The 13,390-nt window shown below is 59.2% G+C and overlaps 1 protein-coding gene across 1 annotated transcript in view; it reads right to left on the bottom strand.

The window, feature by feature from the left end:
- Window positions 1-13,390, bottom strand: part of KIF19 (kinesin family member 19) — a gene marked incomplete at its 3' end in the record, with an annotated part of 27,804 nt that overhangs the window by 4,055 nt on the left and 10,359 nt on the right. Inside the window, exons 3-12 of the mRNA XM_010856485.1 lie at window positions 9,586-9,696; window positions 8,849-8,936; window positions 8,429-8,565; window positions 7,073-7,198; window positions 6,526-6,720; window positions 4,656-4,802; window positions 2,901-3,023; window positions 1,033-1,198; window positions 223-397; window positions 6-113 (exon numbers count right to left, since the gene is read on the bottom strand). Coding sequence (XP_010854787.1) covers window positions 6-113; window positions 223-397; window positions 1,033-1,198; window positions 2,901-3,023; window positions 4,656-4,802; window positions 6,526-6,720; window positions 7,073-7,198; window positions 8,429-8,565; window positions 8,849-8,936; window positions 9,586-9,696 — 1,376 coding nt within the window. The remainder of the gene's footprint in view (window positions 1-5; window positions 114-222; window positions 398-1,032; window positions 1,199-2,900; window positions 3,024-4,655; window positions 4,803-6,525; window positions 6,721-7,072; window positions 7,199-8,428; window positions 8,566-8,848; window positions 8,937-9,585; window positions 9,697-13,390) is intronic.

The following is a 13,390-nucleotide window of genomic DNA, read 5'->3' as shown; positions in this document are numbered from 1 at the left end:
CTGGCTGGTTGTCACCGGTGTCCGAGTCCTTCCTGGTGTCATCCTTAGTGAAGGACTCCTTCCGACGCTCCTCCCGCCACTTGAGTGCCCGGCGTGACTTATCATGCTTCCAGCTGCCACAGCCCCAACCCCAAAGGAGACGGGGGATTCAGGCCATGGAGGGTTGGGGGGCATAAGGTGCAGCTCCAGCTCCGGCTCCCATCCCAGGCCAGCTGTGCTTACCTGGCAATGGTGAGCAGGTGGTGGGAGGTGTCCATCTCCAGCTCCATGCCGCGGTTTTCCAGCTCCAGCAGGCGTCTCCGTGTGTCCATTTGCTCCTGGAAGGTGCTGATCAGCTGCTCACGAAGGTGTTCCATTGCAGCCTGTTCTCCCTGCCCGCTGTGCAGCTGGACCTCGGCTGCCCGTTGAATGGGAGATGGGAGAGGTCAGTGGAGGAGGAAAGGTCAGCCCAGGAAAGTCTGGGTCTGCCTGGGCCCTCCCCCACTCTTTCTCCCCAAAAGACTTCTGTGCAACCACCTCCTCCAGGAAGACCTCCTAGATTACCCCCTCCCACATTCCACCTTCCACATTGTCTTCAGGCAGTGACCCAAAGGTGACTCCCAGCTCCCTGTATGAACTGGGCTTCCACCAGCCTTTAGAGTGCCTTTCTGTCACCTAGTAAAAGGCACCCCTTAGACACTTTACTGCCATGTGCTGCAAGATCACCAAAGCAAGTACAGAAAATTTGTTAGGGAGCCGTATCCCTCCTGGCGATGCCAGGCCCAGTCTGACAGCCCTCACTGCAGTCCCCAGAGTGAAGCCCCCACACAGCTAAATGCCCAGGTGACTCTCACTCTGATACCACCGAATCCTCGGGTGAGGTCTCTGAGGCAGAGATCACCATTCTGTTTGACAGCTGAAGGACGGGTGGCTTAAAGGCTACTCAGCCAGAAAGAGCCAGAGTCCGGCTTTGAAGCCAGCACTGTCTGACCGCAGAGCACCCTGAGGGGCATTGGGAGACGGGTTCTGGCTCACGGAGACCCAGGCACACACCCTGGATGTGGCGGATGTCGCCCCGCCCCAGCTGGGCGCGGTCCGGGCTCCGCCCACCCCGCTCCTCGATCTTGCGCTTGAGCCTCTGGATCTCGCCCCGCAGGTCAGCAATGATGTTCGTGTACTGGGCGATGTGGTAGGAGACGCTTAGCAGGTTCCGCTTCACCTGGGGAGGGGGCAGGGTACAGTCACCTGGGGGCCAGGGCCTGCCAGTGGGGACCCTCTTTTTCTGCTGGTTGACAGTAATGACCTCCTCGCCTCCAACCCTGTTCTATGCTCTGCTTAGTCACTCAGCTGTGCCTGACTCTCTGCGACCCCATGGACTGTAGCCTGCCGGGCTCCTCTGTCCATGGGATTCTCCAGGCAAGAATACTGGAGTGGGTGCCATGCCCTCCTCCAGGGGATCTTCAACCCAGGGATTGAACCCAGGTCTCCTGCATTGCAGGCGGATTCTTTACCACCTGAGCTACCAGGGAAGCCCTGCCTCCGACCCTACAACCTATCAAACTACATGCCCCCACCAGAGGCATACTCCTAAAATTATGTGCCACCCCCCCCCCAAGCCCCGGCTCTCTGTGCCACTCAACCTTCATTGGCTCCCTACTGCTGGGAGAATGTCCTGATTCCTTCATTTGGTGTTGAAGGCACACTGCTCTCTCTAGTTTCATCTGGCTCACTGCTCCAGTGGAGGAAGCATTCTCCTCACCCCACCTCTGCCGCCAACACCACCTCCTCCCTGCCTTAGGAGCCTCTGTCTTTACTGCTCCCTCCCTTCTGGAGTCTCCTCTTCACCCTTCAGATTCCCACTCACGGTCTCTAAAGAGGTCCGTGGGATCCCACTGGCCTCCCTGCTGTTGGCGTGACTGCTATTAATAATACTCTGAACTATCAATTCGCTCTTTTAAGGGTCTCTTCCCACCATTAAGTTACTTAATGGAGAGAGTAGAGATAAAGCTTCCAGCTCCTGACACAGTAGCTGGAAAACTGCTGTGTTAGGAGAATGTTGGTTAGGTTCTTAGACTCTTCACATGGGTGGGCCCAGATGACCTCATAGATAGCCAGGATTCTAACACACTGATCAGAAAATGTAGGGAAACCTTGAAAACTGGGCAGAGCTCAGTGCCCTTCCTCCCCAGCCGGGAAGCCGCTTAGCTCCCTTCAGCCTCACTGTCCTCGGCTGTAAGATGAGGACAGAAATAACGCCTGCCTCATTCGAGGGTCACATGAGATGAACTGATAAAGGGCCCACAGTATAAGTGCTCAGTAACAGTCACTATTGGAACTGTCGGGGTTAGGGCCTTCGGAGGAGTAAAGGTCTGAATGAGCATCTTTTAAGATGAAAACAGAAGATGGAAGGGGATGGTGGGGCTCGGGGCACAGACCTTGGGGATGAGCACAGACTTTGAGCAAGAGGAGGACCGGGACTTCCCTGGAGGTCCGATGGTTAAGAGTCTGCCTGCCGATGCAGGGGACATGGGTTTGGTGTCTGGTCTGGGAAGATCTCACATGCCACGGGGCAACTAAGCCCGTAAGCCACCCTTACTGAGCCCACATGCCCCAGAGCCCACGTCGCACAAGAGAACCCACCACAGTCGCCACAACTAGAGAGGAGCCCCCAGTTCGCCGCAACCAGAGAAACCCCACACATAGCAACAAAGACTGACCGTGGCCAAATAAAGTTTGAAAAGAGAAGGAGCCCCTCAGAAGCTGTGGGCTTCCTGGCAAGTCACAGGGGGCCAGATCAGTGGCGGCTCGGTCCAGTGTGTGTGTTCGGGGGGCTGGGGGTGGCAGGCCTTGGAGTCAGTCAGGGGGCTTGAATCTTGGCCCAGAAGGGCAGATCCTGGGGGCACAGAGCAGGGGCCCCTCACCCGGGTCTTGATGCTCTTGGCCCGGCCGGCGTAGGTCAGGGTGTTCCGGGACTCCTCGAAGGCGCTGCTCGCTGGGCTGATGTGGGCGATCATCACGGTGCGGCTGTTTCCCCCCAGGGAGTCCTGGACGGGCCGGGGGCGGGCGGCGGTCAGCAGGGGGCTGCCTCCCTGGACCCTGCTCCCGCTCGTGACGCCCTCGTGGCGTGTGTGTGCATCTCTCTCTCTCTCACACACTCACAGGTGCTGGTGCCGAGCACCCCGTGGGCCCTCCCGCCCCCTCTGCCGCCTCCCCGCTTCTTCCCTCTCCGTTTCTTCTCCAAAGCTCATGTTAGAAAATTTCCAGCATCTGAGTCAGGGCCTCCCAGCTCTCCTCCCCCGCTCATATACATGAGGACGAGGAAAGGTTGGCTGGAACCAGAGCGGGAAGAGCTCTGAGGGGTCCTGGGCTTCTCCGCCATCTCCTCGGGCCATCCAGGTCACCCCGTTTGCTGACGGCGGAAGGTGCCATTGTCTTGGCTGGAGCGAGGCTGGTGATGGAGTGAACTGGGCCTGTGGCCACTGCCTCCCTTGTCCCGGGCTTAGCCCTACCCTCTTCAATGGAGAGAGTGTGCGGGGCTACAGGGGCCTGGGGGCAAAGCCCTTGGGCGTGGCAGTGACCAGCTGAGCAACTTCAAGCAAGCTCCTTCACCTCCCTAACCCTCAGCTCCCTCCGGTTTCTAGGTGGCAGGAGCCGGCTCTCGCACCCCCAGCCTGCAGGTGCAGTGATGCTGGCAGGCTGATGCCCGGTGTTAGGTCACCTGCAGCTCTGCCATCAGCCCAGCCAGACCTCTGCTGGGGCCCTCCATCCAGCACTTACTGGCGGGAGCCTTTGGGGAGGTTACTTAGCCTCTTGGTGCCTCGGTGTCCTCGTCTGCAAATGGGATTAACGACCCCCTAACTCAGATACGCTACCCGATAAAAGGAACTGAGGAGAATTCCCTGGCCGTCTGGTGGTTAGAACTCCATGCTTTCACTACTGAGGGCCCAGGGTTCAATCCCTGGTCGGGAAATTAAGATCCCACAAATCATGCAGAATGGCTCCCTCCTCTCCAAAAAGGAACTGGGTGTGGCGGGGTGAAGCAGTGCATTCAGAGACCAGCCAGGAGTGCGCCCCCCACCCCACAACAGCAGCCTCTGGGAGCCACGAGACTGACTGTCCACCTGAACCCCCAAATCCAGATGACTCCCAGTTCCCTCAAATCCACAGCCCTGGGTGGGAGGGGGGCAGTCAGATGCTCAGATGCAACCTCTTTTCCTCCCCGCTGTTCGAAAACAGGGGCCGGCGAGCGCGTGCTCAGTCGCTTCAGCCATGTCCGACTCTTCTAGACCCCGTGGACTGGCTCCTTTGTCCATGGGATTCTCCAGGCAAGAGTACTGGCGTGGGTTGCCATGCCCTCCTCCAGGGGATCTTCCTGACCCAGGAATCAAACCCCCATCTCCTGCATTGCAGGCAGATTTTTTTTTACCCCCTCAGCCACCTGGAAACCCCTAACACACAGGACACCCAGTTTAGATCTGAAATTTGGATGAGTGAGCTTTTTTTAAAGTATAAGTATGTCTCAAAGATGGCATGGGACATACATACTGATACCCAAACCAGATTTCGTTATTTATCTGTTATTTATTCACATGCAGCTGGACATCCTGTATTTCTCTCTGTGCAGCTGGCAGCCCCACCCCGGGTGCCCAGGGCCCAGGCCCGGTGGCAGCTGGTACCTTCAGGAGGCGGGTGAGCTTGCTGTCGCGATAGTTGACGTACTTGTTGGTGCCCTTGTCGCTGAGCGCATTGATGCAGTTGCCCAGGGCCAGCAGCGAGCGGTTGATGTGGGCCCCCTCTTTCATGCGCTGCCCACGGTTCTGTGTCTGGGGGGGCGAGCAGCAGGTATGACTCCCCACCCCAGGCCATCCTGGGTTGTAAACCCTCTCCCCATCCCCCAGGGCTCTGCAAGGAAGAGACGCTGAGGACCTGGTCTGCCCTCTGCCCAGGGAGGGCATTCCAGAAGGTCAGAGAACAAGAAGGTCTCTGGACAAAAGTGGGGCTTCCTAGGCGGGTGCTAGTGGTAAAGAACCTGCCTGGCAATGCAGGAGACACAGGAAACGCCAGTTCAATCCCTGGGTCTAGGAGATTCTCTGGAGGAGGGCGTGGCAACCCACTCCAATACTCTTGCCTGGAAAATCTCATGGACAGAGGAACCTGGCAGGCTGCACTCCATGGGGTCACAGAGTTGGACACGACCAAAGCAACTGAGCACGCAAGCTGGACAAGAGCAGGGGACAGGACGCTCCCATGGAGGGCTGAGAGCCTGGCTCTTCGTCTGCCTGGGGACTGACCCACTGGCACAGTTAAGGGCAGCGCCGAGGGCGAGATGTCGTGACTTCCCAGGCAGCTCAGCTGGGAGCCCTCACGGCCGTGGGCTCCCGGCTCTAGAGAGAGAGCCAGGCTCCAGAGGGGAAGGATGGAAGTTTGCGTGTACGTGGGGAAGGGTGTGTGAGCGTGTGTGAGTTGCATGTGTACATGTGACAGCGTGTATATGTGTATAAGAAGGTGTGTGAGGAACCCCCTGGGGTTCCAGGGTCTAAGACTCCACGCTCCCAATGCAGGGGGCCTGCGTTCGATCCCTGGTTAGGGAACTAGGTCCCACATCCACAGCTAAAAGTTTGAATGCTGCAACTAAAGATTCCATGTGCCATTACTAAGACCCGAAGCAGCCGATACATAAATAAACAATAAGTAAATATTTAACAAAAAGGAAACCCGTGCATTAGGAAATGCATGAATTTGTGCGTGAATGGATGTAAGAGCAGGACAGGACCAAGTCCCAGGAGGCTCTGCCACCCTTGGGAGACATCTCTGCCCAGCCTGGTGAAGCTGGGATCGGGTGGCTGCAGGGCACACCCTCTCCCCACTGGCTGCTCCCCGCCCCCTTCCTCCAGGAAGCCCTCAGGCCTTTATGGAAAGAAAATGTGTTTCTCCCACTCCACCCTGTGGAAACCAACCCCACGTGTTCCAACATGAAACCCTTGTTGCTTCTCCCTGGTGCTTGCGTTTGCCTCAGTGCTAATGGTGAGATGCCCATGGATTCAGGCGACCACGAAACTTCTGAATTTGCCCACAAGAGGGGGCCAGGGTGGCAGGGCTGGGCAAACGGCGATGGGGAGGGACGAACACTGACAAGTGGGTGGCAGGCTCTTTTCTCTCCCTGATGTGGTGGGCAGGGTCCCCTCCCTCAGGGGACATCGTCTCCCCGGGGCGCCAGCTCCTCACCGGGCCCGTTCATTCTCCTGGCTGTTTCCCCAGGTCCTCTGGGACACACACTGTTTTCTTCCCTGGAGAGACCCTCACACTCCCAGGCCCCTTCCCACAAAACAGCCCCTTGGCGGGGGGGGGATCTCCCTGGGGTACCCTAACCCAGCCAACCCTTTCTGTCCTCTGTGACATCCCTCAGTGCCCGCCCCTCTGGAGCACCCCCCACTCCCGCCCTCCCTGAGACAGTCCCCACTCCACCCCTTGGGGAGCGGGGTGGGCCAGCCTCCCTGCCCCGCACCCCCAAGCTCTGCCCCCAGCCCCGGGGGGAGCCGGCCTCACCTGGGAGGCCCGCTCAGAGCCAGCCAGGTCGATCATGAAGAGTCGGCCCTGCCGCACCTCCTGCAGGACGTCCCTGACCCGGCTGCGCTGGCGCACGGCCACCTGGAGCACGGCGTGGGAGCGCGAGGACGTCTGGTTGGCGGCCGTGGGCTCCTGGGTCCTCTGCCGGTTCCCCCTCATCAGCAGCTGCATGATCTGGGTGGGCAGGGCAGAGCAGGGAGGCCACTCCTGGGGGCCCGTGGGGATGCTCCCCAGTCCTGCCTCTGTGAGGTTGGGAAGGGGCCCAAGGCAGGGCTGGGTCAGCCGCCCGTGTGCTGTGGGGGCGGAGTGTTCAGGGCCTGTCTGTCAACTGGGAGGCTGGGTGCCTGGCCGGTCCCCAGGGTCGGCGTGGCCGGGGGCGTGTCATCCAGGGTCCTCTGTGTCTGCCCCAGCTCCAGCCACCTGAACTGCAGTGGCTCCCTGGTTGCAGAGCCCTGCCGCCTCTGGTCATACCCCCACACACAGAGATTAGTGTCCTCCACTACCCGACTGGCTGCACAAGACTCGCCTCTTTGGCATTGATGGTGGAGACCTCAGTGATTCCAGCCACCTGGATCACTCCCTTGGAGTCTTCCCTCAGCTCCAGGTACCCCAGGGAAGGGTTCAGCAGGTCCCGGATCATTTCATTGTAGATCTGATGGGACCGGTTGGGAGGGGCAGGGGACAGACGTTAACGGGAGACCAAGAGCAGGAGGCTCAGGCAACAGCCGGGCTCTCCATCCCTCCCGAGAGCTCCAGGCTCCTCTCAGGGAAACCCTGGGTTAAGGAGATGGACCCCTTCCTTCCTTCCTATGGGGTGGGCATAAGGGGGCTTCAGCATCCAGGGGGGAAATACTGGGCTGCCAGAGCCAACGGTACAGAAGGTAGCAGGCCGGCCGGGCACCAGGCAGAGGATAGGACCTAACCCACGGCCAAGCCCTGGTGGTTGCTAGGCAACCCTTATGGTACCTTCACCCAGCCTCCCTAGCCACGGCCATCGAAGTGCATTTTGCTGTCTAAGTCAACACGATGCTGGCTGGAGCAGGTGCTGGCAGCAATGCCTCGCTGCCCCTCCTGAGCTGTCACCCAGGAGATTATCAGCTTCCAGAGGGAGCCAGGGAGGCCAGGAGCCAGATGGAGCCTGGCCCAGTGGCTCTCCCGCCGCTTCTGGCCTCTGTGGGCCCCACCCACACTGATCTGCTACTGCCTAGTGATAGTACTCCCACAGGTGGGCATCGGGGGCTATGCCAAGGTGGAGAAGGCTGGCAGGTCTAAGCCTGTCTGTGTATGTAACATTCTCACCTGTACCTACATATACAGAGTGCCTACAGGTAGCCTGGCAAAGCAAACAGGGTTGGCTCAGTCGTGTCCGACTCTCTGAGACCCCATGCACTGTAGCCCACCAGGCTCCTCTGTCCATGGGATTCTCCAGGCAAGAATGGAGTGGGTTGCCATTTCCTTCTCCAGGGGATCTTCCCAAGCCTGGGTCTCCTGCATTGCAGGCAGATTCTTTACCATCTGAGCCACCAGGGAAGTGGAGGAGTGGGTCCAGAGGATGGCCTCTGGGAGGCTGGCTGAGGTCTGTGTGCAGTGACCAGGTAGCTTTGGAGTAGCCAAGTAGGCAGGGCCCGGCTCTAAAGCCGCAGGGTCCTGAGTCTGAATTCCTGTTCCCCCACTTACTGTGTGACCGCGGAACTGTGGCTATCTAGTTGCCTAACCTCTCTGAGTTTTTATAAAGTCAGGCTGATGACATGCACGTGTGAGAGCAGCCGTGACGAGCGCCCCCAGGAAACTGCCCCCTGACCTGACCCCTGGGAGGTAAACCAGCCCGGGCCTGTGGACCTCCTGGCCCAAGCCCACAGGACGGGGTGGGCCGAGGGCTCACCTCCAGGTAGGACATGGACACCTCGTATTCCATGTCATCGCTGGTCTCCTCGATGGCACGGAAGAGGTCGTTGAGGGTCCGAACGTAGATGCCGGGCTCGTGGTCTGTGCCCAGCATGGTGTAGGTTTTCCCGCAGCCTGGGGCAGAGCAGGGTGGGTAGGTGAGCAGGATGGAGACTGGGAGCACGGGGGCCCCTGGCAAACCTGGGGGTGTCCTCAAGGCTGGAGCCTCCCAGGTGGCCGGGAGGTGGGGTAGGGGGAGAAGATGGCATCCTTGGCTGGGGGTGGGGCTCTGGGTCTAAAGGGCTCTGGGAGAGGGCAGTTTCAATCGGCCACGTCCTTGATTCCTGCTGCGGCCTGGGCCAGACAAGCTCTGAGGTAGAGGGTGAGGAGCTTGATTCTTGGGGGCACTCGCCCTCACCTGTGGGGCCATAGGCAAAGACAGTGGCATTGTAGCCTGAGATGACGCCTTCGATGAGGCTCTTGGTGGTGGCCTGATACACCATCTCCTGTAGGAAAGAGGAGATCCATCAGGGCCCTGGGCACAGCCAGGGCAGAGCACACGGGCCCGCGGGCTCACCCTGATGCCCAAGAGGCAGTTTCATCCTTGGAGCCCTCGGGCCCTGAGATGTGGGTGTGGGAAGGGGGATGGCTGTCTCTGCTTTCCCCCCATGGGTCGGGGGGGCAGGGAATGCCAGCCTGCAAGAGTGCTCAGGACACCTGAGACCCTCCCCACCAACAGCTGGCTCCCAGCCCCCAGCCCAGAGGACGCCTCACACCTGCTCCTTGGAGCATCCACGGATGGGTGAGATGGGGGTCCCTGGGAGGGTGTCAGCTTCCCTGAGGCGCCCCTCCCAGCACCAGATGGGCTTCAAGCACCTTCCTGCAGCTCCCCTAGGGGCCACCTGTGGGGAGTGCTGTGTGGGTCCCTGTGGAGGGTGGCATCTGTGTGCTGACCGTGGTGTGTCCACGCAGACGGCTCTGTGTGCGCCATGCAGGCTCACACATGCGTGTGTATGTGGGGATGTGGCAGGGAGAGAGTGAGTGATGGAGGGTCTCCTGGGGCTCGGTGCCAGGGTCCCCTAAGGGCTCCCTCTCAAGTCAGTCAGAGGGCAGAGAGGGGATCCCGTGTGTCCCCAGGCCCAGGCGCCCCCTCACCTGGGTGGCAGTGAAGTCAAAGGCCACGTCGAACAGGTAGGACTTCTCCCGGGAGCGGTGCGCCCGTAGGATGTCATCGGGATCCTCCATTGGGTCCATAAGAACCACCATCTGCAAAGGTCCCAAGGGGAGGCGAGCAGTCACCCAGGAGCCCCAGGCCCACCCCAATGTCCACACTGACCACTGACCTTAAGGAGTGGGAGGGGCCGGATGAGAGAGGGATGGCGTCTGGGAGCGCCAGGGTCAAGGTCAACCAAGTCCCAACATAGGACAAGACACTGAGCGGACGGGCTGCCTGGGACCACCCCAAGGTCTCAGAGCTCCCTTCCGGGGTCAGCAGGGGAGTCAGGGCCAGTGACGGCCCAAAGAGAGCTTGAGAGGAGACAAGGAGTGAGGCTGGCCCCTGGGGGGCAGACAGAGGAGGCTGATTTGGGAGCCCGGTCCAGTACCGTGGACTCAGGAGATGTATAGGGGTCCCTCTGGGTGCACCCCCATCCAGCACCAGGATTCAGGAGCCCCCGGTGCTGGGAGGACCGCAGCTTTGGGGCTCCCACCAGGCTCCTCCCAGCAGGTACACGCTGGTGCTCACGGCATCTAAACCGGCCTAAAGACACCCCACCCCATCTCCCAGGTCCCAGCAGGGCCCTCCTCTGAGACCTGCAGTGGAGGGAAGAAGGAAGAGGTAAGACAGCTTCCCAGGAGGCCCGAGCCCGGGACCCTCACGCAGAGGTCTTAGTCAGTCAGGTGGGATTCCAGAGTCACGAGAGGAGACGCCCCAGACAGGCTGGGCTGGGGCTCTGTGCAGGGAAACGAGGAGGCCACTGCCCCGGCCCCCCTCACAGACTGCTAAAGCCTGGGTGGCCACAGCGAGTTGCGTGCAGGGCTGGGGCTCTGTGCAGGGAAACGAGGAGGCCACTGCCCCGGCCCCCCTCACAGACTGCTAAAGCCTGGGTGGCCACAGCGAGTCGAGTGCAGGGCACTGGGGCCTGCAGTGTATCTGGGGTGCACACCTGTCTCCAGCCACCTCCTCTGGGCTTCAGCCCCAGGGCCATGTAAGCCTCTCCCAGGATCCACTTCCTGGCTCGGGCCCTAATACCAGCAGCAGGAGCTCTGATCAAGTGTCAGACCCAAATGAAGAAATATCCGCCCACAAGTCCCCAGGCATGTGTCCCAGAAGAGGGATGCAAGGGAACCTGACCAGCTGCATGGCTCTCACCCTCGGTGTCAGAGCTCCTGGGCACACCGGCAGCGCCAGTGGCCCGAGGGGCACCCTCTGGGGGCTTTCAGTGCAGGGGAGGGTGAGCAGCCTGCACAGATGCCCATCCCCCACTGATCACCTTCAGATGACCTTCGGCACTGCCAAGTTCATGGGCACCGTGGGCATCTGGTTCCTTTGACATCCAGCCTCCTGAATCAGGACACTGTCAGCACGGCTGCCACGAGCCCCTCTTAAAAGAGGGCTTCGTCTGGGTCTCCATCTGTCTGGACCCCTGCCCGCACCCCACTCTTCAGAGCATCACCCCCTTCCCTGTCCACTCGGGCACACAATGGAGCCCTTGTGCCCCTCGGCCAGGTGAACTGGAGCTGAGCTGCGGAGGGCTGGGGTGAGGGTGGGGTGCTCGGGGCTGCCACGGAGGCAGCACAGTGAGTTTGGGCCGAGTGACCACAACTGCTGGGCACCTTGCATGTAACCCAGGCATTAAGTGATACCCTCCGGGTCAGAGAGAGATGTGATTTCCTGCCTGACATTCAGAGTACAGTGGGGAACAGACCATTTTAGTAACAAGCGCTGGGTTCTGGGAGGCAGGCAGAGTGCAGAGAGGGGGCACACGACCCAGCTTTTCCACTGCAGGAGGGCTTCCTGGAAGAGGAGGTACCAGAACTCTTTTTTTTTTTTTAATAAGATATTTAATATAGTTCCCTGTGCTATACAGTAAATCCCTGATGCTTACTGGTTTAGTTGCTAAGTTGTGTTCGACTCTTGCGACCCCATGGACTGGAGCCCACCAGGCTGCTCTGTGCATAGAATTCTCCAGGCAAGAATACAGGAGTGGGTTGCCATTTCCTTCTCCAGGGGATCTTCCTGAACCAGAGATCGAACCAGGGTCTCCTGCACTACAGGCAGATTCTTTATCAACTGAGCCATCAGGAAGTAAGTCCTTGTTGCATATCTACTTTATTTTTAAAAAATTTCCGGCATGCCATGAAGCAAGCAGGAGCTCAGTTCCCTGACCAGAAATTGAACCTGTGCCCCCTGCCCTGGAAATGCAAAGTCTTAACCACTGGACCACCAGGGAAGTCCCAGCACCAAGTCTTAAAGGATGAGCAAGAACTGGCGGAGGAACGTGAGGTGGGAAAGCGTCAAGGGGGCCACACGAGCAAGGCCGTGATGTGACAGGCAGGCTGTGGGCAGGTGACCTCAGCACAGAATCACCAGCAGTTCTCAGGGTTGGAACGAGAGCTCAGGAACTTTTCCTCCTGTTCTCACTGCCAGGAATTCCGAGAGCACAGACCCAAGATGACCACAGAAGGAGACCTAGGGGCCCCTCTGTGAGCACGTGTTGCCCGCCCCGCCCCCCTGCCCAAAGCAGCTCCGAAAAGTCACCCAGACTGGCACCCAGCATCGGCCCAGGGAATGTTTTGTTTCTTCTGGCTACACCTTGCGGCTTCTAGAACTTTCCTGACCAGGGATTGAACCCATGCCCCTCTGCAGTGGAAACACAAGAGTCCTAATCACTAGACCACCAGGGAAGTCCCCAAAGAAAGCTTTCTAAATAAAGCCACACTGGGGCCATGTGCAGTGCTAAATGCTTTGCACACTTTCTCATCTTCTCCGACAACTTAGAGCAGGCCCTCATTATCGCAAGATTGTAATGGGGAGTCAGACTGGTACCCAAGGCTGCACTGCCAACAACAGAGCTCACTGGATTCAAAGCCACTGGGTTCCAGAACCCAGGCTCCTAACCAGGCCTCCTGTCCCTGCCTCTGGAATAACAGAGGCCTGGCGGGGGGATGCTCCTCTGTTTGGTTGAGCTGTGCCCCCCCCACCATATTTAAATGTTGAAGTCCAGCTCCCCAGCCCCTCCGAGTGTGCCCTTATTTGGAAATAGCGTTGTTGCAGATGTAATCAGTTGAGTTAGGATGTGGCCCTTTTATAAGGTCCGGTGGTGTCCTTATAAAAGGGGGCTATTAGGACACAAACACATGTAGAGGAAAGGAGATCAAGCCAGTCCACCCGAAAGGAAATCAGTCCTGAATATTCATTGGCAGGACTGATGCTGAAGTTGAAACTCCAATAGTTTGCCCACCTGATACAAAGAGCTGACTCCTTAGAAAAGACCCTGATGCTGGGAAAGATTGAAGGCAGGAGGAGAAGGGGACGACAGGGGATGAGATGACTGGATGGCATCACCGACTTGATGGACATGAGTTTGAGAGAACTCCGGGAGATGGTGAAGGACAGGGAGGCCTGGCGTGCTGCAGTCCGTGGGGTCTCAAAGAGTCGGACACGACTGAGTGACTGAACAACTGTGGTATTTTGGTCCAGCAGCCTTGGAAACTGATACATCACCCCCCAACCCCCTGCCCGGAGGCAGGCCCTCCCTCAGCCCGGAGGCAGTGGGCTCAGCCTGGGAGCGTCCTTTCACAAAATCCTTGAGTCTTAAGTGTCCATGTTCAACCTGTAGCATGCTGGACACCTGCCTCTGGGAGGTTTCAAGGGGGACGTTGACCACACAAGAGGCACAGGGCCCCCCCATACTGGCAGGGGGTGGGGTGGGAGGCGTGGCTGGGGGGGGGGCCGGGG

The sequence above is a fragment of the Bison bison genome, unplaced genomic scaffold (genome assembly GCF_000754665.1).
Source record: "Bison bison bison isolate TAMUID 2011002044 unplaced genomic scaffold, Bison_UMD1.0 scf7180017864371, whole genome shotgun sequence".
NCBI lineage: Eukaryota > Metazoa > Chordata > Mammalia > Artiodactyla > Bovidae > Bison > Bison bison.
The sequence above is the reverse complement of the archived record's forward strand: the minus strand, read 5'-3'. Positions and strand labels throughout refer to the sequence as shown.